Raw genomic sequence first — 26,346 nt, forward strand, 5'->3', positions numbered from 1 at the left:
CGATACCCTGGAATCGTCTCTGTGAGTCTCCCCACCCAACACCACCGCTAACCGGCTAGCCCTAGGGAACGTATCAAACTACATCAACGACGATGATACTTTCCCCTTTCCCTAGGAACACAGCCGACAACGGAGGCGGGCAGAGACCTGTAAAGCCCCCGCCTAGAAGAACGTAGCACACCACATCGTCACGAAAAACATGGGGGCAAACGGCCAGCGCATATAAAGTCAGGGAACAAGGGCATAAAGGTAGAGTATGGACAGAAGTAAAAACACGTTCTTCTAGGCTGTTTGGAAACAGACCTCTGCGCGATATTGGCCTCTGTATGGAATGCAGAATCTCCGCCTGTCCGCTGGCACTCATGTTGATTGGGTGTTGGCAATGATGCCCCCTGCACCAGACTTTAGCAAAGTCTGTAGGATAGATTTACTAGCGTTTCTTCGTCTGAATGCTCGAGTTCTGATTTCTCTAGTGTCTATGGGGGTCAGGATGGCATTGACCTTGGCTGTTGTGGGCTGAGGGTAGGAGGTTGTTGCAGGGAGACACCTGCCGGTACTCCGTCCCAATCTCCTAACACGGCTGCAGACAGGAGCCAGATTCATCACACGGTTCTCGAAGTAGCTGCCAGTGAGCCTGCTCAAGGGGGATGGAGTCTTTTTTTCATTTGTTCGTCTCTACTCGAAGCGCAAACCACTCCTGCTATGTTACATGGTCAACAATATTTACCTTTGATACGCGAATACTTTCAGGAACGACCTACCAGCGTTCCGAACACGCCTCCGCCACGTCCGGAACCAAAGCCGTATCCAACCGGGCCGCATCAGAGCGGCATCTCAAAGTTGGTTACCACGCTTCCGGACCTCGAGGCTACGGTACAATCATGTGCTGACATGGTATTGCCATGGCATGGATGCAACGTTGGCCATGTGTGCCGTTGTATGGAGGGAAACATATGTTCAGTGCGACAAACAGTCGGAGGAGTCATGAGTTGGAAACCTCTGAGTGAGGAGTTGAGGGAGGTTGGAATGGGACTAGGGAAGGTTAGCAGTAACGCAAGGAAGTTCAAGTAGGAGCGACGTGTGTTTTGGAGGAGAAGAGTGGAGTAGATGAAGAAGAGGAAGCAGAACCGGAGGTTGGCCAGGAAGATGGAAGGCTTAACAGGAACTGGGGACGGCTGAGTATATGCTCAGGAAAACTAGTCTGCGGACTGGCTGGGTGACCAGTATCGACGATGCAGGCCATCTCCGTCACAAATCTCCTCTTTTAGGCGTCAAGGGCTTGGCTTCGTTTACTTATTCTATAGAAGGGGGGTGGGAAACAGGGTAGCAAAGCAGGAAACAACCGCGACCACGATAGAAACATGTTTGAATGGAAAGCTTTTGATTTTTCTAACAAGCCGTGTAAGCCTGAGTGGGTATCCATGATGAACGCCATTGAATGTCTTGCAAAGACCCCAGTACTCCCTTTAACGCACAAAACCTGACTTTATCCCATCCGACTGCCATACGCTTCAGGACTTGCCCAAAACGTTCCCGTGTATCCTTCACCGCATGCCCCCTCCCCCTACCCACTCCTCACCGTACTCGCATCATCCCCCCCAGCACCCCCTCCCTCCCTCTTCTTCTTCTTCTTCCTCCTCTCCCCATCCGCCCCCGCCCCACCCTCCCCCTCCCCCTTCTTCTTCGGCGGCCTCCCCAGCTTCCCCTCTCTACCCCCTTCCTCGCCGCCCCCTCCATCCTTGTCCTGCAACACGGCCCCCTCATCCGTATCAAACGCCTTCCTCTTCCTCTTCAGCTCCTTATCCGTCTCCAGCATCTCGCTCACGCGCCCCAGTTTACTTGTGTCTCTGCGCAACATGAATTTGAAATCGTCGAGCTTGATTTTGGCGCGGCGCGCGTGGTGTGCGACGGAGGCGGCTTCGTGGCACGTCTCGATGATGTAGTCGGTTATGATTTCGTCGAGGACGCGCATCGTTTCGGGGAGCGGGTAGTCGTTGTCGCCGAAGGCGAGGAGGAAGGCTTCTACTGTTGGAGTTGGTGTTAGTGTATATGGGGATGGAATGAGAGAGGGGATGGCTAACAGTCTTGAGTCGGGAACTGCTGGCCTTTTTGCCGCAGGCGCATGCGTGGCTCCGTCATGGTTGGTGTGTGGTGTGGTGTCTTTGTCGCGCTTCTTCCGCTCAGGTTCACACACGCGTGGTGTCTCGTTGTGCGCCGCCTTCTCCTATTGTAGCCGTTTGTCGCGTGTCAACCCTAGTCGCGATACTGGGATATTAGGTATGGCCTGATTCGACAATGTATGAGGTCCGTGAGGTGAAGGTGCGATGGCTTGTAGTCGCGATTATCCGCAACACTAGCGCGACCAGCGCCAGCTGCAATGACGATCCCTCACGGAAGTCGCATGCGGGCGCGCACGGGCCCCACAAGGCCGCCGCGGACATGTATGCTTGCGACCACGACCACGACCACGACAACGACAATCCAGCCCAGAAGCGCGCGCGCATTCACTGGCAACAACTCCGACCCAGCACTCCAATTCTATCCGACTCTCCTACAGACACACACGAGCTACAACCCACACCGCCCACCGCCCACCTCCCATCCGCCCAAAGCCCTCCCTCTCTCCCAAAGCCACCTAGGCACTCTCACAATGGTCCGTAACCCCCATCCACATCCACCCCCACCAACGCGCTAACAATCCAGACCGCCCTCTTCAACTTCCAATCCCTCCTCCTCGTCATCCTCCTCACAATCTGCACCGCAACCTACGCACACGCCACCTTCCCCACGTTCCTCGATTCAAGAAAGGACTCGTACTACATCAGCCCCGTGTGGAAGGCGGCGCGCATCGGCGAGCGGCTGAGTCCGTATGTGAGTCTGGCGTGTGTGGTTATGGCTGTAAGTCAGGGGCTCTCTTGATGTGTGGAGATGGATGGATGGGGGATAGATGGGGGATGGATGGATGGATGGATGGCTGACGATATATAGGTATTGCAATTTATGAGTTGAGCGTCGTCATTGTTGTATAAAGAGGTGCTGGGGGATAACGCGATCGAGATGGGCAGGGAGATAAGCATGGTTATGACGTGAAATTTCCCACTGTCATGCCTTGTGCCTCATCCACCTACTCATCCAGCAAACAATGATTATCATCGCAAGATACGAGGCATGTCGTTCACGCAAATCGACAAATATCTACGTCAACAAACCACGGCACAGACATGTTCAGCTCATCACTCCACCATACCACACCCCATCATGCAATGTAGTCGAGTCCTGCAACCGCTTCTCCAAAGTCCAGAAGGTAGCCACAAAGTATGTAGTCGACAACTCGCACCTAGAACCAACAAACCAATCACCGCGTCACACAACACAAGCCAATCCATTCCAAATCATCTTTTTTTGTCTTCATAAAATTAAAAAAGGATATATACAACAAAACCCATACAAAAGCAAGCTTTTACACCTGCTACTATCATGTGCTACCAGTGTTACCAGCACAAAACACCCCATCTAATAGCCCTTCCGCCCGCCTACCCGCCTCCCATAAAACAAAACACCCACAAGACCCCAGTTTCGTACTTATAGCAGTTGATGATACACGACGTCTCCAGCGCCTAATACTAAATCTCGTGAGATGAGAGTTTCTGACATTTTAAGCGTTTCCATGAAAACAAACAAACAATGAGAGGGACAAGAAAGCGAACAAAAAACAACCCAGACAAACCAACCAACCCCCAAGTTCAAATGGACCCAGCAACTCCCCGTCCATTGCTGGCGAAACCCATGTATAAAGTGATGAAGAAGAAGAGGAGGAGGAAGAAGTGGCAATGGCGAAGGATGAGAAATCTCCCCCACACCAAACCCCAAGTCCAAGAATAAAGGGAGAAAAAGAACCATAAGCAACATAACCCATCTTCTGTCGTAAACACTCCAGCCAGAACGTCTCGTCAGCACTACAAACAGCAAGAAGAACCGGACCTAACTCGCTCTTCGCTTGCCGTTGCTGTTCTCAGTGCTCACGACTCCCCTCCCCCTTCTCAAAACACCCATGCAGCGCAGGCCGCTCACCCCTCCTCTCCTGCGCACCTTCCACATCACTCCCATCTTCAACCAAGACATCTACGTGGTGCAAATCCGGCTGACTATGCGCATCATCCGCGTCCTCGTCGTCGTCATCATCATGGTCGCTAACCAACCCGGGATTCGACTCGACAGTGTGGGGACTGAGATGATGATCGACCGGAGAACTCGGCTCGTGGCGGTGGTGATGGTCGTTGTTGTTGTTGTTGTTGGAGGGCGAAGGGAAAGACAGTGGGAGGCGTGCGTGGCTGGAGTTAGATCCTTTCTTGCTGCCGGGTCGCGAGGATTGGGCCTTGCTTGCGGGAGCGCTGGCGGGGAGACGGGCGAGATGGGGTGGTACGGCGGAGACGGGGGTTGGTGCGGGACTGTCGTCGTCAGAAGCGTCTATGGCGTCGAGGTCGACCTTGGAACGCGCAGTCTCGACGAGCTCCTTGAAGTCACCTTGTGCGCCGCTGTTCTGGAAACGCGCAGCGAGGTACGGCATGGATGATGACTTGGCAAAGCTAGCCGGGATGGCGGTCTTGGAATCGTCACGTGGCGCGGCACTCGGATCGCGATGAACTTCCCTAGCTTGGGGCACTGGTGCTGACTGTGATGCTAGCGGGTGGACGATACCGGGAGTAGCAGGGACGGGGAAAGATACGGCTGGCGGCGCAGCTGGGGTACTAGCTGGTTCAGTGGCGGCAACAGGAGTTCCGACTTCGTTGACATCGACAGGCACACCACAGGTGATGGCTGCAGCGTCGTGGCTCTTGAACACCTGCTGGTGCTTTATGCGGCAGTGGTTCAAGAAACCCTGCGTATTGGAGAAGTTGCTGTGACCACACGGGGCGCAGTACAAGCGCACCCACTGTCCGTCAGTCGATCGCTTGTGCAACAGCGGGTCAACCTTGGGCGCTGGTGCTGGAGTTTCACCAAGAGGCGTGAGCTTCAACATTCCAGTCGAAGTTCGCGACGTGCGGCCTCTGTGAGCCGACCCATAGTCAGCAAAGCTGCCGCGCGTCGTCCTGCCCTCCCCAGCGCCAAAGTAACCTTGAGCTTGCTGAGCAAGTGCGCGTTCAGAAACGGGGTCGAACTTGGCATCTGAGATCAACCATCTTGCATAGTGACGAGTGTACGGGCCATCAGTCACTCCCCAGGGAGCGGCATACTGCGGTTCCGTAAAGCCAGAGGGGGGTTGCAGTGAAGCACCAAGGCCTAGACTAACATTCTCACTGAGGCCTTCGGTACCCGGGAAAGGAATGAGCGAGCACCGCCTCAGCTGCTCGAGAGAAACCTGGCACTTGGCGAGCTCCTGTTCGATCAAACGGAGTTCGTTGTGCTTCAGCAGAATCTCGTAGTTGATCTGCGCCTCGATGGCCTGCTGCACAGGGGTCAATCCAGAGTCCATGGTAGTAGATGACGTGTTGATAGATTCAGATTTGGTGGTTTGTTGTGACGCTCTCGAAGCCTTGCTCTTGCTCGCACCCTCCTTCCGTGAAGGTTGCGCCTTTGGTCGGACGTCCGGGGCCTCTGCAGGTGCTTTGGGTGCGTCGGCAGGACGTTCATTCTCGGCAGCGGCTTTTGCGTTTGCATTTCCGTTGACAGCTCTAATCTCACCGTGCGCGCCCTTCCACTTCTTCATTACTGGTTCAGGACTGTCAGTCCGCTTGCGCTTGATCTTGTTCATGAAGTGCGGCATGTCGACGACCGGCAGCGGTCTTGACTTGTGGAGGGTGGATTTCTCCATGATCTTGTCGCCAGGCGACTCGTTACACCATGGGAGGCGGAACATGGACTGCATTGTGAAAGAAGTGGAAGCCTAAAACCAACAGAGCTCATCTGTAGTAGTGAGGGTCGTGCGCATCGAAGTCCAGGTGCTAGCCAGGCTGCAGGATGACGTTGCGCCAACAGTAATGCGCGACTGGAGTTCGACGAGAAAATCGAACACAAGTCGTGCGAGGGAAGAATATTAAAACAGGTAGGGGGTATCAAGTGTGCGCGAAGGAGTGCAGGAAGAGAAGCAACAAGCAGTTAAGCCGTTGCGATGGTGACGTGGAGGGCAAGAGGCGCGATGATCGGCCACTTGATAAGGAAGAAACAGCCGCACCAGCACGAAATCTGTGAAAAGAATTCGCGAATACAGGACAGAGGGGTGTATTACAGGTGTGCAGGGCTACAGATGGCCGTGTAGAGGCGTGGTGGGGGAGGAGGCTGGGGATTGTGTGCCAGATGGCGATGATGTTGTGATGAAGGGCAGCAGCGACGACGAAGTTCGGGGGGGAGCAGTCATCCAGCGCATTTCCACAAGTACGGGCTAAGCTAAGCGGCGCTAGCGGGGGTATCCTGGTCGAGCCACCTCCTTGCCGGAATTGGTGATGTGTGCCCTTGCGTCTCAGACAAAAGTCGTCAACAAAGCAATTCACATGCGAAAAATAACAGCTGGCCAACTTGTCGCAGTCCTCCCCCCTCCGACGACCCTCACTCGTCCCACTGCAGCATGTCGCTCCCGACTCAGCGCGTAAGGTTTGCTTTTCGCGCAATTTACATCATTATGGGGCCCTTCGCTAAGTCCTAGCCAAGGGGCGCGTCCGCCAACTCGCTGCCAGCAAACGTTCAACGACTCAAGTCTTGTCTCAGTCGTTATGTCATTCGGCTTGCCGGCTTAGGGCTGTCCGCGGGGGATTCGCAACGTGGTAAGCACTGGGAGGGCACTACGAGACGATCTATCAGTCAGATGTGCCCACGATAACATTTTTTGTCATCGTACGCGCATGGACCGGCAATTCAAGGCGAGGCGGAAGCGTCGGATCATGGAACGATACCAGGGAAACACTATTTACTCTCCGATGGCCTGCGCGTGTCGCTTCGTCCACACGTCCCAGGCCTCGATCAGCATCCGGTGAAGTTTACACCTCACTCTCGCTGTGTGGAACAAGGTACTCGTCCTAGCCCCAGGAGGCCCAAGGTCAATTATGCTTCCAAGTGTGGACGCGCATGCAAGCCAAGCCAGCGCCACAAAGTGCCTCCGGCGTCCCAGCCCAGCCGGGCCTTAGTGCTGCCCTCCACACACTGGCGACCGGCAGCCGGTCCACTAAGACGCTGAGAGAGTGCACCCCCCCAGCTGAAACATTCTCAACACCACGATGGCGATCGGCTTCTATGCATCGTCCTCTCGCGACCGAAGACGTCATGTGACTTGCTGTCAACGCTTGGCAGCTTGATTTCTAATGTAACACAACAAGACGAGAATGTTCTGTAAAAGTGGTGGCAAGTCACGAGCACTTGATGGAGGCAACTTGTCTGGCAGTGTGACTCTTATGAGATATGCTGATGGAATTGCGTTGAGGGCCAAGCTGGTCGCGGTCCCGGGCCCTCTTCCGTCTCCGGCTTCGCCCGTGCTTTCGATGCGCGTTGCGTCGGCACGTGGGCCCACCGCTCCGATGCCCACTCCGAATCCAGATGTCCCCTCCATGACCCAAACCCCCTCCAACCATTGAGTACGCCAGATTCAAGAAACGAAAAGTAAAGAAAAATACGCCTATCGCAATGCTAAATTCCGCAAATCACGCGCTGCTACCCACAGCTCGTGGTATTGCACTCTGAGCGAAAGCACCCACACCTGGCGATGTCGATGCCGGCGCATCTGCGGCGCTCACCACATCGCCGTTGCTGGCATGTTCTTCCCCTCGACTCATGTTCTTGATTGCGTTTCTCAGCGCATCTTCGCCTTCGCGACCCGGCGTCATGGCCAGATTCTTGAACGGACAAGTACCCGCTGCCAGCGCTGCATCTTCAATCTCGCTCTCGCTCTCGCTGCTGTCGCGCAGCACCTTCTTTCCATGCAAGAAACCCTCAGGCTCAACTTCCGGTACTAACCGCTCCTCTGCAAACTCGTCGCCATCACGAACGTACCACTTGGCAAAGAGGTCGTTTTGAATCCAGATGACCTTGGACAGCGCCCTGACTAACGCGATTTTCTTGTCCATCTTGAGCCTAGGATGTGAAAGTACCGCTTCGGTGATGATGTCCTGCACGAATGAGAGCGTAACCCCGATGTGCACGTACTCAACATGCAAGGGATGTGCTCGTCCTTGGCCAACGTGCATCATACCGACTTTGTCGAGATACTCCCAAAACTCCATCTTGGACGGGTCGCTGCACAGCTTTGTGAGGTAGCCCCGCAGAAACATCTTGCGGTACAGGATCTGGGGTGAGGTCTCGCTCAAATTGGGATCCACCGGCCCTTCGTACGACGTCGATCTTGTCTCGAAGGCGCGTGCGGTTATGTCGTACTGCAGAAGCTTTTTGTAGACGATGTTGACGACGGCGGGGATGAGCGCTTTGATGTACTTGGCGCCTGTTGTGAGGGCATCGATGTCGCCTGCGTTGCGTTAGTCAAAGGTGGGCATGAGAAACGTTCGTCGAACGTACGTGAGCTGAAGTCGAGGAACGAGTGCAGGTATTGTATCCGGGCTTCCAGATTGATGTAGAGATCGCGTCGGTCAATGTGCTGCATTGGTCGGCGGTTGAGGGGTGTCATGTTGGGCATCTTGGTCGTGTATCTCGAACGCAGATTGCGCTTTTCTAATGAACAGTGCTTGTCGAAGTTCTTGAGATGATTTCTGAGCTGTGGTGATACTGAGTACCATATTCGGTTGCTAGACCATATATCATTGTCGCGTCCAGTGTACACGAGGCGTCTTACTCAGGCAGGTGGCTCGTGCGCTGTGGTGGTGTGTTCGATCGTAAGATGGCGTGACGCTCGTCTTCCCATCGCAAGATCGCCAGATTCCACACAAATTGTATGCCCCAGTACCGTCGTTTCTGTTTATCACAACGTATCGAACCGATCCGCAATATGACGTTATATGTCAACGCCTCCTATACCAAAACGACTTCGACAATTTCCGGATCCTTCACGTCAGGGTAGTAATCGATACACGTACCCATAAGGCGAAAGGTAGCAGGACCAGCGTCACTCTGGGAGTGATACGGCCGTATGATCAATCCAAAAGCCGAAGGCGAAGAGGCACCGGTTTGCGCATATTTTACTTTGGCCGCATCCGGCGTGCGGAATACGAAATCGCCAGGTTCCACATGCGCGAAGGCGATACCGAACGTAGTCGATCCCTCCACTTCGTAGCAAAACCCTTCCAGTCTTTCCAATATTCTCGTGGCTTCAGCAGCGAACTTTTCCGTGTCAATCGGAAGTCGCTCTTCTGGCTGATGATTCGTTTGTAGTCCCATGAACTGTTGTGTAAGAGTGCACCAAGCGATATCTCTGTCATGCCATCCAAGTAAGCCACGCATGTCCCTACCACAGACTCCTCGTAAATCGAACGGTGGACGAAAGAGCACGTCCGGGACCCAGCGCACGGCAAAGGCCACAAACCATACTACCATGGACTTTGACCCGGCGTGCTGATCTATTGCAAAAGTTTTGAGGTAAGATACTACATTCAAGAGTATAGTTCTGGACTGAGTATGGTAGATGTGATGGATACAGCCGTGCAGTCGAAGTGCTCTCATCGTGTGCGAACACACAGGACGCATTGTATTGTTGTCCCATAGATCGTTTTTGATGGATTCGGACAGTGGATTTGATGACCAGATGTCATGTCGGCATTGCGAGGGACGCTGAATCGTGAGGACATGAATTTCAGGCTTTATCTTTCCAGTAAGGTTCCAGGCTGGTACCCATGAAGGCCAGCTTCCATTTTGAACAGCGAGGCTTCCAAATCGAACTGTGTGCTCCATAATACATCGAAACCTGCCGACTTCCATAGCACCGCTGGCGAAAGACGTATAGACGTGTGAGAAGTCTACACTGTAATCGACAGGGCAATACTGCAATGGCCCCCTCTTTTCCTTGTCGAATATTTCATCAGCTGATATCAGGCCATACAGTGAGTACAAACGATCGCGTTCACCCAAACAGGCGGCTTTGTGGTATATCCTGAGAAGGTCTAGTATGTTCTGGTAGGACGCCTCAACAGATTGCGCATGAGAGTTGCCTGTGAGATTCCTGTTGAGATATTCCATCATCAGGATACTGAAGAGTTGCCCACATAGAGCGATAACTTGATCATGGACACTGTGATCGACCTGCGTTTCACGATAAATCCGATGTAGTGCCATCATGCTCCTCATCAAAGTTTCCCATAGGGTTTCACGGTCTCCGCAATGGACGAGCACGTCACGGCCAAGGTATATCTCTTGTAATACCCATCGTCTTGTGAACCAACTTCTAGAAACAAAGTGTTCCAAGGACAAGAAAGCCGGCGATAAGCTGTCTGGGAAAGTATGGCAGTGTCTCTTTGCTAAAATTTCTCGCTTGTCTTCACCCCAGCCGCCTGGCTCGAAGAGTTCATCGACAGCAAGCGCATCTTCGTCTGCAGCCGGACCTAGCCAAACATGCACTTTGAGAGCCGAGGAATAGACTCTGCCCATCAAACGTACTTGCTGACTCTTCTCCGCATTGTGGGCTTGATTGATGCATACTATGCTCTAATTAGAGCCTCTCGTTCATACAAGCATACATCGGCACGTACTAGCGTCTATCCATAAATGACGTGCTTCCTCAGGCTTCCGCAAGTATCGCAGCATCTCATCGACGACCAAGGTAATCCGAAGGCTTTTGCCATCGCACGTGAAAGACGTGAAGTCTTGCTGAGGTCCCCAGGCATATGACACACAGTTGTAGGCGGGTGGGTTCTCGTCATCGTCCCCGAGCTTCCGCACCAAAAGGTTCCCGATCAGAGGCTCAGTGAACGCACCTGGCTCTAGGTGCAGAACACGTATCTGGTCTTTGGCGTCTATCGCTTGGTATTCGTATATTTCGTGGTCTTCCATATTGATCTGTTGGATGCTTGCACTGAAGTGAAGTCTGCAGGTGCCGAATTGTGCGTTGTTTCGTGAAACGATGACGTCACTCTAAGGCTATCGGATTATGCAGGCTGAGGGCGCGCGGTTGAAGTGAGTACGCTGCTGTGGATCGATCATGTATCAAGGAAGGAGTGACGATTAGGCTGCAATGAAGTGGTTGAGGTGCCTCAGTCAACCTTCCGTACCCCGCACCTGTATGTTGAGGTGGGCTGTGACGGGGCTGTGCACATGCTTACTCCTGCAAGGCGTACTTCTTCGGTTCGCATTAGAACTATACAGACACTGTGCATGCGAGACAGTAGGTCGGTATCTGCTGACAAAATTGATAGAATGGCCAAAATCTGACTTAGAGCTTGAGAGAACTGTTTGACTTCCACAAGCCGCCCTTTCGCTCCACACCACCCTACGAAAGGCGTACATCGCGAACCAGCCTCATGTCAGTCTCTACACTAGAACTATATTGCGCTCTTCGTACTTTGGTTCCGAGCCATGCATGAGTGCATGCGAGTCCACACAAACACCTACGAGGCGAAAAAGATCTTGACGTGTCGAGCTAGAAGATCGATATGGCCGAATGACCAATGCACACACGGGTTCCACATTATATCCTGGAGCCGAAGTCGTTGGTCTACGGAACACCAAGTCGCCAGGCTCTACACGCGCAAAAGCAATGCCGAATGTGAGTCCCTCGTTGGTATCGAGACGGAACGCATATTGACCCTCCAGCAATTGGTTGGCTTCCTGCAAAAGACGAGCGCTGTCGAAATCGGCTGCCGCTATCATTGCATTTGGTAACCGCTTGCGCATCTCTATATCCACGGTGCGATGTATGAGATCCACTTGCCGTTCATATCGAACCTTTTCGTGTATGGATTCCTGGCTTGAAGGTAAAAGTGCCGTGGAGAACTTCTTGACCTCATCCTCGCCTTTGACACACAAAAATTGGGCGTTGTACATCGAAACTGATAACGCCAGACTCGCTGAGGCTAGAGAATCATGAGAGGGCCCAGCGACAGGCCATCGCGATAACCCATCCATGAAGAACTGCATCGCAGTGCTACAGCCCCGACTTGTTTGGGTTTCTCCAATAGGATAGACCTTCCCGGACAGGGATACTCCTCTCATATCTCCAGTATTACATGTCGTGAATTGACCGCTGTAATCCCAGCGTTTGGACCTCGTCAATGAACTCTTCGTGAGACACCTTTCTTGATCTTTCACAGACAGACGAGTACAATCCGCCAGATGAGGCATCTTGTTCATGTTGTTCCAGCTTGGTAACCATGACGGCCACCTTTCATCCTGCTGCGAAAGACTTTCAAAGGAAATCGCATCATGCAGGACCGAATGACCACAGCTAGCCATGGTAGCCGCATGAGCGAAATCGGTATACGCACGCAAGAAGTGCACTTCATAGTTGATGGGACAATGTTCGTAAGATTTGGGTAAAATGCCATAGAGTGAGTACAGTCGATCCTGTTCGTCTGAACATTGGGCAGTGTGGAACTTCTTCAGTAGCAGAAGTATGCGCGAGTAGATCCATTCCCTCTGGTTGTTGGATAAATGAGCACGTCTCTGAGCAAATGACGGGCTGATCCTTTGCGAGTCCAGCATAATGACTTGTCTTGCGGCTTCCTGGGTGCCAGCAGTCCAGAGGAAATTGTCTTCGTAGTCCAAACGAAGTCTCGCGCTGTGTACCAACGATCGCCACGTGAACTCGTGACACCCGCATCGTATGTTCAATTCGCGGCTAAGGACCACCTCCTGTAGTATCCACCGTCTTCTAAACCACCCCCTTGAGAAAAAGGCGTCCAGAGATGGAAATCTAAAAGAGACTAAAGCGATCGGTCTGGTTCGTACGCCAGCGATGAAATATCTTTCTATATCTGGATCATCGAATATGGGAAGCAAATCATCTATTCGATCTTGATCTGTCGCTGGGCCAAGCCAGACTACGACGCCGCTGGCAATCGTATATATCCTTCCCATTGAACGCACTTGTAAGCCCTTTTCTGCATTGTCCGCTTGATTGATGCATACTAGATAACAGTTAGTCAACACCTAGCCTAGGTACAATCTTACATACTGGCATCTATCCAAAGATATCGTGGCATAAATGGCTCTCGTAGATGCCTCAACATCTCCTCCACCAGGATTGTGACGCGAAGGAAATGTCCATCGCAGCTGAAGTATGTGTACTCTTTCTGTGGTCCCCAGCAATATGATACGCAACCCCATTCATTGCCGTCGCCGCGTGGAACCCAATGAACGTCTCGATGAGACTCATTTATGTCTCCGATCTTTCGCGCCAAGAGACGGCCGACTAATGGTTCTCCAAACATGCCTGGTTCCAGGAGAAGCACACGCAGCTCTTCATCTGCAACGATTGGTTGGTACTGGTAAGCCGCTTCATGTTCTTTGATTGTGGGAACTGCAGGTACTGAAACAGAGGATGACAGGGGGTTGAGTCCTTCGAGATCGGGCATCTCGGGGATGAGACGTTCACAACGAGTAATGGGAAGGGAAACCAGCAACACACTTCCCAGCGCTAGTCGAAGAACAGGCAAAGTGAAAGATGTTTGAGTGATGATGCGGAGTTTTGTAAGAACGCAGCGGCCGTATCCTGTTGCACTCGCAGTCAATCACCCCGCACTCGCACATTCAAGGTGGGATGCGGCGCAGTCGACACATCTTTGCCTGCCGAGTGGACCAATCAGTCATCGGCCCTATATGAAATGGCAGTATGAGACCGGCTTATTGAGATATGGTGTGCGAAGGACAAATGACATGCGTTAACGGTGCAAGAGAATGGGAGCAGGTGTTGAAGGTAGTGGGGGACATGTCATGACGTCATCGAGAGTAACGTATGAAAACGCGTCTGTACTTTTGGAAACACTGACGGTCATAGTCTTGCGAAATACCTTAAACTTTCTATTTAGTACAAGAGATGTCAAATGCACAATACTACGCTGGTAAATGGGTCTCCTCATCGGGAACTCAAATCCGCAATATCTCTATGAGTTCTAACACGATTCAGGCGATTAATAACCTACCTTCTAGCTTTAACTTAGACCTTTATTTTATGCATAGAAAGTCTTCCTCTAAGTCTAATAAACAAAACGTTATTAGCCAACCCACATTGCTAAGAGTTGGGTCTCCACATTTAGCTCCGATCCAAGATATCTAGCTAGCTAAAGTAGCTAGCTAGATACGTTCTACATATAAAATATAGATCTAGATTTAGGCCACAAAACTAACAATTAATTGTCTAGACGAGGTTAGAACTTATGATGATATTGCAGATTTTAAGATCCCGATGTGGAGACCCATTTACCACCGTACACAATACCCAAGAGTTCATAGGGGGGCCTAAACACGCGCTTGTTGGTAGAGGATAATTTTCCATTGGCATGCACCCCCCCAAACCAAACAACTACAGTTCAAGGCTTCTTAAGAGCTTCTTCAATGATTGTCCAAGTGTGATTCTCAATCCCTTTAATCTGGTCTGCGCTCCAGTCTGGCTTGTCAGACACCAGGCGGCCCCTGTCATCGAGGCAGCTCCAGAAGCGGCCACCTTTCTCTCCTTCGATCGTGACAGTCCGCGTCCCTGTCAGCATGTGTTCGGCACAGACGTCCGGTTGGACCCCAAACACGCTCAAAAGGCCCTTAACTATGGGACGGACGATCCAGGGCATCTTTGCAGAGATGCTGGTGTTGACTATGCCAGGATAGGCATGAATAAAATGCCGGCTGCTCGAGCCTTCGGCGGCTTGCTGCGCCGCGAATGCTTGGACCATCGCGTCAGTCATGGTGACGCAATATTTCGCGGCGTTGGCAATGCCGTAGTTTTTCTTCAGGTCCAGATCTGTCCAGTCGAGCTGCGAAGGGGCGCTCCCGGTTTTGCCGTCGAGGACAATGACGACCCGGGCATCCTGTTTCAGGATAGGTAAGAGCTCGCGGATCAGTAGCTGCCTACCGTAGAAGTGCAGCGCCATCTTAACGTCGATGCCCTCAGCCGTCTCGGTCCGTCCGGCCAGGGTGCCAATGCCCTGGGAAAGGATGAGGAGGTCGAGGCTTTGGGGCTGTGTCGACTTAAAGGAGTCTGTGTACTTCTTGATAGAGCGCATGGACGACGCATCTAGGGCACTGAACTCTATGTTCGTGTGCGGGATATCTTTGGGCTTGTTCCTGCCACTAACGATGATGCGGGAGGACGCCGACTCGGCTGCGAGGCGGATAGCTATGGCGTACCCGATGCCAGCGGTGCCGCCGACAACTAACGCTCGCGTAGAAGTCATGTTGAGGATTGATGAGAAAAGCGGAGGAGAGTGGGTACTTTGCATGTGAGTTGCTGACAGTGTGGGGATGACGGTAGGTAGCTTGCAAAATGGGATTTTTGTGTCGATGCGGTGATGTTGAAGGGAGAACTTGCGAAACGGATCAAAGGAGATCCGGCGTTAGCACTTTTCTCCGAGAACCAAGACGGGCCGGAAAATAGCTCCCGAACGGCGAGTCAGGTGACCCTCCGGCGACCTCCTAGAAAACGCCAGGGCCGCTATCAACCTTGTCCCCAATTGAGTGTTGAATGTCCAGGCCGCACTTCTTCCGCTAGGCAATGGTGTCTAAGAGTTATACAGTGCAGGTGGCCTAACAATCAGTAAGCTCCTTAGTATACCTAGCTTGTTAGCAAACGGCTGGCGACTCTTCTTTGCCCCTACTAAAGCCACGAGAGTGTAAAGTCGCTTTTTTGGTCTTCAGGGAGGGCTACTACGTCGCGATAATCATTGGGTTTGAGCTTTGGGGAACGGTTGGCCCTACTAAAGCCTGGCTAAACACCCTTTAGTGCGCCTGTTGAGCACTCCTGTTGCGAAGCCCGTCTTATCCATATCGTGTACATGCTCCGGCTCGAAGTTGGAGTGCTCGATATTCTCAGTCAATAGTACGAAGTATCGCTGATGTATCTCAGGAGTCAACTCTGTGACGCTTACACTCCGCCCGTTGAGTTCTGAGCTCATCTTCGTGACGCATACGGCGCATTCAGTGATGACGTGCACAGACTGCAGAAACACGGTAAACCTAAGCTTGTCGTCATATGGAATGTGATCGGCGGATGGTTTTGTGGTAAACTGCAGGCAGCTGACATGTTTAAATCCGCCCGACGCTAAGTCGTCTTCGGTCATGTTTGTTGCATCTACCGTGCACGGACAGTGAACGATACCTAAGTATGAACGATCAATTCTCTGATGTGCGGTACGTCTCTTGATGACAGCCTTCTTGCGTATGGAACATATGGGTTTCGATATGAACGATCAGCTACACTTGACAATCGCGCAACACCAAACCACGATTGAAATAGTAGAGTCGCCGAAACCTAGGGGTTCATTCGCATAGACTGGAATTGCAACCCAGTTTAGTGTTAGCTCGCACACTAGCCTGAGGATATCAGCACTCTGCAGAGCTGCGCAAAATTAGTGAAGCCAGTTAAACGCAACTTTGGCCCATATGTAACTGGTTTTAGTAAACGGAAACTTTCATCTACAGATCTTGAAATCAAGAGAGTTTCGTAAGCGCTCTGCATGCCGAGCGCGAGGGCGCTCCACAGGGGTATCCTCGCAGCTGTTCATGCGAAGAGGACTCTATTCGCCAGGGTCACTCTGTTTCAACTTCACCGTTGCTTCTCGTCCATTGCCGCAGTCGTCAACAATATTAAACGGGTGAAGTACTATCGATTGGCCACCCTGTTGCCTAGATCTGTAAGCTGGCCCCATGTGTTGCTCTTGGCATGGTTGACACCTCTGCATGGATAACTCCAGTCTGTGTTTTGTGGGGACATACTGTTGGATGACTTATGACATGTGAATAGTAGTCGCGCACAGTTATTGTAACGCCCGTCCCTGAGTAATGAGACGCGCGTTGGTCTTCTTACCTAGGTAGGTTTTTCGCAGGCTTCCGCTGGGGATTGTAGCTGATCTCCATTTCATCAGCTTATGTGGCTTCGGTTGACACATGAGTATATATATTTTCAAGCATGTTCACATCATGTTTCCAACGCATCCTTCACCAATTGTTGCACCATGACTAACACACCTCCTGACTCCATTACGCCGTTCAAACTAAACATTCCCAACAACGAACATGTCGAGTTAATGCAGCTACTAGAACTGTCCCGTATTGGTCCTCTAACGTTTGAGTCATCTCAACAGAACATGCACAACTTTAGTATCACGCACGAATGGATCACCAAGGCAAAAGACTATTGGCTTCACAACTATAACTGGCGAACTCAAGAACAATACATTAACTCATTCCCCAACTATACCGCGGAGGTTGAAGGCATCACTATTCACTTCGTGGCCATTTTTCCTGAAAACAAGGATGCCATTCTAATCACACTGCTTCACGGATGGCTAGGCAGATTCATCGAGTTTCTTCCTATAGTCAGTCTTTTGAGAGACAAATATCTGGTAAGAGATCTGCTATATCATTTAATTGTCCCCCCCGGGCCTTAGGGATAGGGCCTACAGTGTCATCTCATATTACGTTGCCAAGAAATTTTAAAACTAAGCCTAAACTATCCTAGCGTATTTAGAAGTCTCTTTTTACCTATAACACCTCTCCGTCTATCCCCTATATCACGCCTAGCTGCACCGCCTCAACATCCCCACTATCACGATCACTGCTAATACTACCTAGAGATTAAGAAGCTTTATTATATTATAGTAATTATATTTTAAGAGCGTAAGCACCGCCACTATTATAATTATATTTATAGTTATAGTTATAATTATAATTATAATTATAATTACAATTCCCTTTAAGCGGCTACAAAGCCTATATATTAGTGGTACTATCGCCTAAACTCCTCCGCAGCTACTACGTACCTAATAGGTCCTATTACGCTGTATCCTAAGCCTCCCGCATTATCATTATTATTATTAAATTAATTATCTACTACCCTATTAATACCCGCCCCGTGTACGTAATTATTAGCTATACCTACTTAATATAATTATAAGATAGAGATAAGCTAGCTAAGGACCTACTTTAGCTATCTATTATAGTCCCTACTTATAACTATCTTAATATACGCTTCTTACTCTATTATAAGTTTACCTATAGCTACTATTATATTACTTAGCTTCTTAATATAAATATTCTACTTTATAGTAATAGATAACCTTACTTCTATATTTATCCTAGTACTAGCTAGTAAAGTAACGCTACCTAGGTAGATAAGAGTTATAGTAAATAGGCTATCTATATAGAAGAGAATTTTATATTAGTCCTTAGTAGTATTATCTAATAAGTTAAGAGAGGAGAGGTAGGTATCTTAGAAGGGGCTTAAGATACTATAAGGCTTAAGATTATTATAGTTTAAGCTAATTTAATCCTTAGTATAGTAGTGCTTTACGTCTACGTTAGTATTAATGTTAAGTACTATCTATAACTCTAGGAATAGCTATTTAACGCCTATAACACAATTATACGTTATAAGGCGTATAGTGTTAAAGAAGGTATTTCTCTTTAGTAGTAAGCTTTAGGATAGAGTATTAAAGTAGAAGTTAAGAAATAGAAATTTAAAGAGCTAGTAGTTACTTAAATATTTCTGCAGCCTTAAGTACTATAGTTATAAGCCTAGAGGCGAGCTATAAACTATAGTTATTAACTAAAAAACTCCTCTTCTACTTTAACTCCTCTTCTCCCTAATGTCGCCGCGACTATCTAGAACTACTTAAAATTTAGGGCTTTAGTTTTAACCTATCTATTATTAAACTATATATAGCTATATATAGTAAAAATAGGTATTTAGGAAACACACCTTTACCGCGATTTATTATAGTGTCTTTTAATAGTGTTGTGCTTGCGTCTTTTACTAGCACGTTTATTATTTGAATATCATTTAATTGTTCTATCTGTCCTGGGATACATACTTAGTGGTGGAGGACCTCTTAATAAGGAATGGAGCATTCCTAATTCTGCTTGAGTTCTGCACACCTTGATGCTAGAATTAGGATTCCACAAATACATCGCGCATAGTGGAGATGTAGGCAGTTTTCTTGCAACAACTATAGCAGTCACCTACCAAGAATGTGTAGGGTTACATCGTAAGTATTTTAGCAATTTTTGAGGTAAATTAACTACAACTAAGCAATCTCTACAGTAAACATAATCCCCTCGCTCGCTCCTCCTGAAGAGGGATCAAACGAAGAGAAGTTTTCAGTGTCTGAAAAAGTATATGTTGAGAACATGATATCATGGACTCGCAACGGCAACGGCTATGCTGTAGAACATAGCACTCGTCCAGCAACAATTGGCTTTGTCGTCAACTCCAATCCGCTCTCCCTCTTGGCATGGTAAGCTGAACTTAAGCTTCTTTTCCACTAACCAACTATTCACTAATAGCTGATCAAGGATTAGTGAGAAGTTTCTTGAATGGTCTGACGAGAGTCCATCTCTTGACGAAATCCTTACCAATATCTCACTCTACTGGTTTTCGAACAGTTTCCCACGATTCATCTACCCATACCAGGCTTATAACAAGTCTGGTAAGCCTCTACCTGGATTTCCATACATCAGCAAACCTTTGGGGTTTTCTTGGTTCACAGCCGAGATATCACCTGGCTTCAAGAGTGCTGTTGCAAAGTATGGGAATCTTGTCTTTCATCGGAAGCATGACAAGGGCGGCCATTTTGCAGCATTAGAGAGACCAAAAGAAATGATGTACGATATTGAAGAATTCACCCGAACTGCATGGCAAGCATAGTGCCTGTACCATGGGTATTGAGGCCGAGGTCCATATAGGCTGGTACTTGTGTATGGAAGTATGTTTGTAGTTTTCTAGTCATACTACTGCTCGTTTTCAGGATGAATGATTCTTGATGGAGCCATTCTAAAGACCGCCTGCAATCTCTTTGTCGTAGACGTGAGACAGGAAACGATACATGAACATATGAGCATCCCCATAGACGGCTGCGCAATGTGAGCATCACCTAAAGATTAACCGCTTATGCCTTCCAGCGCTTTCACTACAGCAGCCTGTACCTGCGCAGCATTACCCTAGTCAATCTCCAGATATACTATTGCTCCGTCATTGTTTAACAAGGGAAAACTTTTCCAGCCAACCCCAAATGCTATTCGGCCAACCCCAAAAGATCAGATGAGATTAAAGCAATTCACCGCCCAAATCTTCAAAAGATCAGCCCCTAAAGAGATCAGATGGAAGCAGTTCACCGCCCAGAGTCTCTAGGATATCCCCTAAAAAGATTACTTAATATTACTCAAAGCGACCACCCTAAAAGATCAGATGGAAGTAATTCACTACCTCAATATCGCCTAATTAGGCAATAATATATAAAAGTGTTGACTGATGAGGATATTTACGTGGTGAATTGCTTCCATCTGATCTTTTGGGGTTGGCCGAAAAAGTTTTCCCTTTAACAAGGCGTGGAGGAACTCATACATGCGCACGGATTTAACTCACGAACATGTTACTAAGGCGTTGACCTGAGCGCAGCGGTTGCTAGTATGCTTGCCATGTATCATGTTCTACCTAGGTAGAATCTCAGTAGGCCATTATTTACAAGCTTTGTTTAAGATCTAACTCTAACATCTCAACAAGACCCCCTTATTCCATCCCGAAGCTTCTCTCTCTGCGCAGTCAAATGCCGCTTTCCAGTCCTTCAATGCAAATGCCTCTGCAATTGTTACACCGTTTCCCTCCCCAATCTCCAATTGAACTGTTTCAATCAACCGAATCAGACTCTGTACATCGGCACGCGAGTACATAAACTTTCCCCTGAGTTTGAGATCTCTGGACATCAGCTTGCATAGTGGGATAGGATAATTCTCCTGAATCCCACCCATGAGACTGATGCGGCCGCTATGCCGAAGAGACCGGATTGTAGACACAATGTGCGAAGACCCCGCTGCTGCTGGGGGTGAAATCTCCAAAGCCGCGTCAACGAGTCCACCGGCTGCCAATGTGATTGCCGCGAAGTCTTCATCGACGTTGTCTGTCATGGCCACGGTGGTCACGCGAGACCCAAAGTGTGCAGCAAGACTGGCTAGTGTAACTTGGTTCCGACCCGTAGCAATTACCTTGCCTGCACCCATAGCCAGCGCGACAGCGATTGCGCCACTACCAAATGCTCCTGTCGCTGGCGTGATCACAATCGTCTCGCCCACACTTAGTTCAATATCTCGTAGTCCCCCATACGGAACCGGGTACCGGTCCAACCCTGCGAACTCTTGTTCTTTATATCCAAGCTCACCCACCAACCTCTCTTCATTGAGCGTGTATACATTTTCCATGGGCACACAGCAATACTCTGCATATGTTCCATTGCGCCACATTTCTTTCATCAGCTTCGCACTGCCTGTCGTCATCCCCTGCATCATTCCCAGAAGAAACTTATCAGCTGGGTCATCACGACTGCGGACGAGGCTATCGACGTAGACGAGCTGATTTACTTGAAGAGCGGTGGAGTCAGCACTTAGAGCTGCGATGCGGCCAACAGCACTAGGTCCGGGGACTAGGGGCGTTGGATAGCGGTAGGCGCGCTTGCCGTTGAAGACGTCTTTGAAGTAGGAGAGGACTGGAGCGTATAGAACTCTTATGATTGCGCTTCCAGGCGTTGCAAGAGGTGTGGAAAGGGTTTGCATCGAGAGAGGTTGCGCGTATTCATCCTGGATAAGGGCGGAGTGCGTGGACGGGAGTGGAGAAGACGTTGTTCTTGCCGCAATTGAAGAAAAAAGTAAAGGGCAAATTGTTGTTTTCTTAAGAATCTACAGATATTAATCATAGGAATCATCGCACCTCTAAATAGTTCTCTAATCCATCCCTTGGTACAAAACTCCGTCTTCAACCTAGCCAGACAAAAGTCATTCGGAAGCCCTTCACTTTGTCGTATCCGCGTTTAACTCCGAACTCCGCCTAGTGCCAAGTGGCTTCACATACTAGGCACGATGCAGTGGAAGTGTAATGCGGGTAACAATTCGGTCCGATAAGTAAGCCCCGCTGACTTCTATCATGTCCGCGTACTAACCGCTTAGAGTCGGCGAACGGAAGCGTTTGTAGCCGACGGTCACTTCCCCACGACGCATGAGCATACTCGACTACATCCCTAGAACTGCATCCCACCCAACAACCTATCGCCAATCCAACACGACGACGCGGCATACAATGGCCATTACCAATGTCGCCCTCATCGGCGGTACAGGCACGCTTGGCGCTCCCGTCCTCAACGCGCTAAAATCCTCCGAATTCGACATATTCGTGCTCAACCGCCAAACATCCCAATCCGTCTACCCAAAGACGAAAGTCATCACAGTGCCCGATGACTTGAATGTTGAGGAGGTCGCCAAGGCGCTGCGAGATCACAAAATTGACGCGCTAGTCATCACCATCGCCGGAAGCCATGTCGAATCGCAGAAGAAGCTCATCGACGCCGCATTCAAGGGCGGCGTGAAGCGCGTGATGCCAGCAGAGTTTGGAAGCTGCGACTCTGCGGACGACAAGACAAATGAGGTCCTGCCGTTGATGAAAGGGAAGAAGGACGTCCGGGATTATCTCCTCACGTTGGAAGGCAAGGAGCGGGAAGGCGGCATGGGAAATCTTACGTGGACAAGTCTCGTCACAGGTCACTTCTTCGACTGGGGAATGACCTGTGGACTGTTGAAGTTCGACGTAAAAGCCCGCAAAGCCTATATTCTCGACGGCGGCAACATCAAGTTCTCTGCCTCGAACCTTGACTTCATCGGAAAGGCCGTCGTCAAGATCTTAGAGAAGCCAGATGAGACTGCGAACCGACTGCTTTACATTCACAGCCATCATGTCACGCAACTAGAGGTCCTTGCTGCGTTGGAGAAGGCGACAGGTGACAAGTTTGAGAGGATCGATCAGGATAGTCAAGAAGAGTTGGATATTTCGAGACCGAAGATGCTCAGTGGCGATGGGGAAGCGAGAGAAGAAGTTGTTGCCGTATGGGGTGTGGTTGCTGCGGATTGGAAGGAAAAGGAAAGTTTCGCGAACAATGTGCTTGGGCTGCAAGAGGAAGATCTCGACCAAGTCGTACGCAGGGTTGTGTCGGAGCTGTAAGTGGGTGCTGGACTGCTCTCAGTGATGATAGCCAGTCAGATTTTCTTGCAACAAGCATGGCTACTCGGCACTAGCTCTGTGATCATATCAACACGATTACCTTACTTTATGCACAACCACAAATTCTTCAATGATAGAAGTTACAAGAGCGAACATGATCCTGTCTCTCGCTCCACTACGATCGCTTGCATGTGGCTACGTCCCAACCAGACCCCATATACACCCATGGCCAGTCGTATGGCACTTTGGCATCAGATCTGATTACATTCGTGCCCGATGACACTAGCACGCACCATAGCTGCACGATATACAACATTGCTTGCGACAGTTGTCTAGATAAGAGACCTGTGAGAATGCCATAGGGATGTAATAGTTAGTGGCGAAACAGTATAAGCTTTTCATTGATGTTAGACGGTGCAATAGCTGAAGAAGTATTATTCCGTTCTCTTGTACATGCTACGGGGTATCATCAGTCATCGTGCTTAGTATACCATGCCCTATCTCTCAAGAGGCGTCGTGGGGAGATCCTCGTCACCATAACCAATCGTATGTCGTCCATCTACTTATACACTCCATCCGTCCGAACGCCCAAGTTTGGCGTGCGGCCAAACTGTCAATGAAGTATCTTGAGCATCCTCCTTGAACAGCTTGTGGCGCATACTTTCCAGCAGATCCTCCCGGCCCTTATCTTCCAAACTCTTCAACTTGTTCTTCACAAAACCTTTTCCGCCACTCTTCTTCGCCGCGTCTTCAGCTCCTCCATCTGTCCTCCAGACCGCAAGATCATCATCTGCAGCCTTGTAAACCGGCGGCACATCGTACTGACTAAAGCAATTTCTCTCCAGCTGACCCACAGGATACGCATGGCCAAAGAACTCCCGAATATCCTGCTTGAATGCAGGGTCCTGGTGGAGAGCGAAGCCACTGGAATACGCAGTCCGAAAAGGCTCGACTGTGATGTGATGTTTCTCACTCGAGAAGGCGACACTGGCGGCGGAGGGAAGCGAGAAGTTGGCAGAAGCTGGCTGCTCCGTGAACTTTTTGGAATAGTCGTAGCTGAAAGACGCCATGCGCGGTGCAGGAGGCTTGTAGATGTTGGTAGAGGCGAATGCAGGCGGTTTGGGAGGATCGAAGCCGAACGGCGCCATGGGCGCTTGACTGCGGGCGTAAGAGCGCTGCATGTTGTTTGGAGGAGGTGTTGATGGTGGAGGTCGTGTGTTGACAGTAGACTGCGAGGAAGCCATGGGCATATGGCCACCCCTCAAGTCGTGCTGCATGTTGGATGAGGGAGATGTGGGTAGAGAAGGTCGACTGTTGACAAAAAGTGCCGGAGCAGCCATATTAGTCGAAGGCGGAGCTGTTGTTTGTCAGTGGTAAGAAAGTGAAGGTGAATCAGTGTCTTGGGGCTACTCACGTTTGCTTCGCTGCGTCACGCCCAACTCACTCAATAGGAAAAGCACGCCTTCATGCGCGATGAGTAAGGAAGGCCGTCGTACCAGCGGCTCGATGTGGCGGACCCAAGTCGAAATATCCTCGCCGTTCGTGGTCGCTGCTACGGCAAATTCAAGAAATTCTTTGTAGAAACACCAGTCGGGGCCGAGCTCTGCTCGAATGATCAGGAGAAGCGGACTGAAATTGTTCAATTTCGTATCCGGCCTCGGTATTCGCTGCTGGCCTCGCTGCATCGGATGTGTCTGTGGACTGATTGAGAAATGGAAGAGTGGGGCCTGTAGCCGAAACAATCTGAGGGTAAAGAAATGTGTCGGAAGGTAGAGAGGGTCATCGTGAACATAAGGATCGATTACCTATTGGAGTAACACTCGTCCGCATCGCGACAATAGCAAACGGAAGTAAAATAGCCGATCTAGGCAACACAGATATACTTGAGTACCGTGAGAACGACAAGACAGCAATTTAGATGGACTTGAAAATGATCCGTCAAGCTACGGCTCTCATCGCGCCGTAGTTCATAAAGATACCAAAGTCCCTCACACATTGCCAGCATTCCATCTCTTCGCGAACGGGTCATGATCTGGATCAGTCCAACGGACATACTCCGCACTATCAGCCAGCTCTTGCGCAATCGTCTCACCATAATTCAGTCCCACAAAGGCATATGTCGCGTCTATGCCCGCGCTGATACCAGATCCCGTCACGATGTTTCCATCGACAACCCATCGTGCCTCTGCGACCCAGTTCACGTTCGGTCCAGTGCTCGTCGCCCAGGTGTAAGCGCGCTTGTTCGTCGTCGCACGTCGGCCATCCAGAACACCAGCGCGAGCTAAAATGGTGGCTCCGGTGCATACGCATAACAGCGCTTTCAGGTTAGGGTATATATGCTTCACGAACTCGATTTCGGCTTCCATGTTATTGCGCGTACCAACGCCACCGGGCACAATGAGAACGTCGATGGCGCCGCCCCGCGCCTCCGCATATGCACCTGCCTCTTGGATCTCAAGCTGCTCGCGGAACGTGCGGTCAACCATCAGGCTCTGCGAAACATTCGTCTCGGGGTGCGAGAACATCTGATTTCCAGCTCTTTGATGCGAAGTCTCTACCGGTTCGCTGTCTGCGGCGAGCATAGTCAACCTCGTGGGGAAGTGGTATAGCATGGACAGCGAGTTGAATACATCAAGCGGACCGAAGACGTCGAGCGCTTGGAAGCCGGGGAAGAGCAGCACGCCATAATGTATAGGTTTCTTGCCGTTGACGTCGAAGAATGGCGGTTTGACGGCTGATGGGTTAGGGGTACCGTTGGTGCCGGAGCCCGGAGAAAGTTTCGCCGATGCGGTGGTCATGGTTTCTTGGTGCAGCGGGGTAGGAAGAACCTTGGAAGTTTGTGTGTGGTAGTAACAACATCCTTTTATCGCAGTGCGGCATGGTCCCATACATATCATCGTAACGATTACCGAGCTAGTCTCCACATGCGCGAACTGGCGACTGTGGCTTTAGTCTCAGCTGAAGAGCTCTTAGACTCAGCTAGGCGCACCGAGGCGGAACGCCTAGACCGCCGGCATGTGCGATAGGACCCTGACCGCGACTAATAATACTATTCTGCTCATACGCCCTCTTCCCCATAAAGATGCGGCTCACAGTTGATAGTCAGGTCGATGTACCGCATCGAAGGGTACCTGTGTCCCAGACTGAGATTACGTCAGCCATACCAGGCGACGCAGTAACTACCAAGGTACTCGCCTCCTTGGCCGCCATGCACAGATCACGCTCCAAAGAAAAGGGACGCTGCAAATGGAATATGCAGGAAGTCAAGCGTGACAGATGGCGGACAGCGCGCCTAGACG

At 50.3% G+C, this 26,346-nt stretch overlaps 7 protein-coding genes across 7 annotated transcripts; 2 read left to right on the plus strand and 5 right to left on the minus strand.

Moving 5' to 3' along the window:
* Window positions 1-1,564: 1,564 nt before the first annotated feature.
* ACET3X_003712 (uncharacterized protein) lies at window positions 1,565-2,304 on the minus strand (the record flags this gene model as incomplete). Its single annotated transcript, XM_069450005.1, has 2 exons — window positions 2,082-2,304; window positions 1,565-2,022 (listed from the first exon to the last, which is right to left on the minus strand). The coding sequence occupies exon 2, from the start codon at window positions 1,970-1,972 to the stop codon at window positions 1,565-1,567; it is 408 nt and encodes a 135-aa protein (XP_069307690.1). The 5' UTR covers window positions 1,973-2,022; window positions 2,082-2,304.
* A 170-nt stretch (window positions 2,305-2,474) lies between these two features.
* ACET3X_003713 (uncharacterized protein) lies at window positions 2,475-3,352 on the plus strand. The gene is made up of 3 exons (XM_069450016.1): window positions 2,475-2,653; window positions 2,704-2,898; window positions 2,989-3,352. The coding sequence occupies exons 1-3, from the start codon at window positions 2,651-2,653 to the stop codon at window positions 3,007-3,009; spliced, it is 219 nt and encodes a 72-aa protein (XP_069307691.1). The 5' UTR covers window positions 2,475-2,650; the 3' UTR covers window positions 3,010-3,352.
* A 660-nt stretch (window positions 3,353-4,012) lies between these two features.
* On the minus strand, window positions 4,013-5,866 carry ACET3X_003714 (uncharacterized protein; the record flags this gene model as incomplete). The annotated part of the gene is made up of 1 exon (XM_069450027.1): window positions 4,013-5,866. One exon carries the CDS (start codon window positions 5,864-5,866, stop codon window positions 4,013-4,015), a length of 1,854 nt encoding a protein of 617 aa, XP_069307692.1.
* A 1,762-nt stretch (window positions 5,867-7,628) lies between these two features.
* ACET3X_003715 (uncharacterized protein) lies at window positions 7,629-8,614 on the minus strand (the record flags this gene model as incomplete). Its single annotated transcript, XM_069450038.1, has 2 exons — window positions 7,629-8,446; window positions 8,497-8,614. 2 exons carry the CDS (start codon window positions 8,612-8,614, stop codon window positions 7,629-7,631), a joined length of 936 nt encoding a protein of 311 aa, XP_069307693.1.
* Window positions 8,615-14,390: 5,776 nt separating this feature from the next.
* ACET3X_003716 (uncharacterized protein) lies at window positions 14,391-15,248 on the minus strand (the record flags this gene model as incomplete). The annotated part of the gene is made up of 1 exon (XM_069450049.1): window positions 14,391-15,248. One exon carries the CDS (start codon window positions 15,246-15,248, stop codon window positions 14,391-14,393), a length of 858 nt encoding a protein of 285 aa, XP_069307694.1.
* Window positions 15,249-22,045: 6,797 nt separating this feature from the next.
* Window positions 22,046-23,166, plus strand: ACET3X_003717 (uncharacterized protein). Its single transcript, XM_069450060.1, has one exon. It carries the CDS (start codon window positions 22,052-22,054, stop codon window positions 23,045-23,047), a length of 996 nt encoding a protein of 331 aa, XP_069307695.1. The 5' UTR covers window positions 22,046-22,051; the 3' UTR covers window positions 23,048-23,166.
* A 444-nt stretch (window positions 23,167-23,610) lies between these two features.
* ACET3X_003718 (uncharacterized protein) lies at window positions 23,611-25,845 on the minus strand (the record flags this gene model as incomplete). Its single annotated transcript, XM_069450071.1, has 3 exons — window positions 23,611-24,404; window positions 24,462-24,676; window positions 25,103-25,845. The coding sequence occupies 3 exons, from the start codon at window positions 25,843-25,845 to the stop codon at window positions 23,611-23,613; spliced, it is 1,752 nt and encodes a 583-aa protein (XP_069307696.1).
* Window positions 25,846-26,346: the final 501 nt, after the last annotated feature.

Source organism: Alternaria dauci, chromosome 3, assembly GCF_042100115.1.
Source record: "Alternaria dauci strain A2016 chromosome 3, whole genome shotgun sequence".
NCBI classification, from domain to species: Eukaryota; Fungi; Ascomycota; class Dothideomycetes; order Pleosporales; family Pleosporaceae; genus Alternaria; species Alternaria dauci.

What these genes read in the sequence shown, in the direction of transcription:
- ACET3X_003713 (XM_069450016.1), top strand. An exon ending in TGGCGTGTGTGGTTATGGCT is followed by an intron (nt 2,899 to 2,988) that starts GTAAGTCAGGGG and finishes GACGATATATAG; the next exon opens with GTATTGCAATTTATGAGTTG.
- ACET3X_003717 (XM_069450060.1), top strand. Translation starts at nt 22,052, where the DNA reads ATGAGCATACTCGACTACATCCCTAGAACTGCATCCCACCCAACAACC.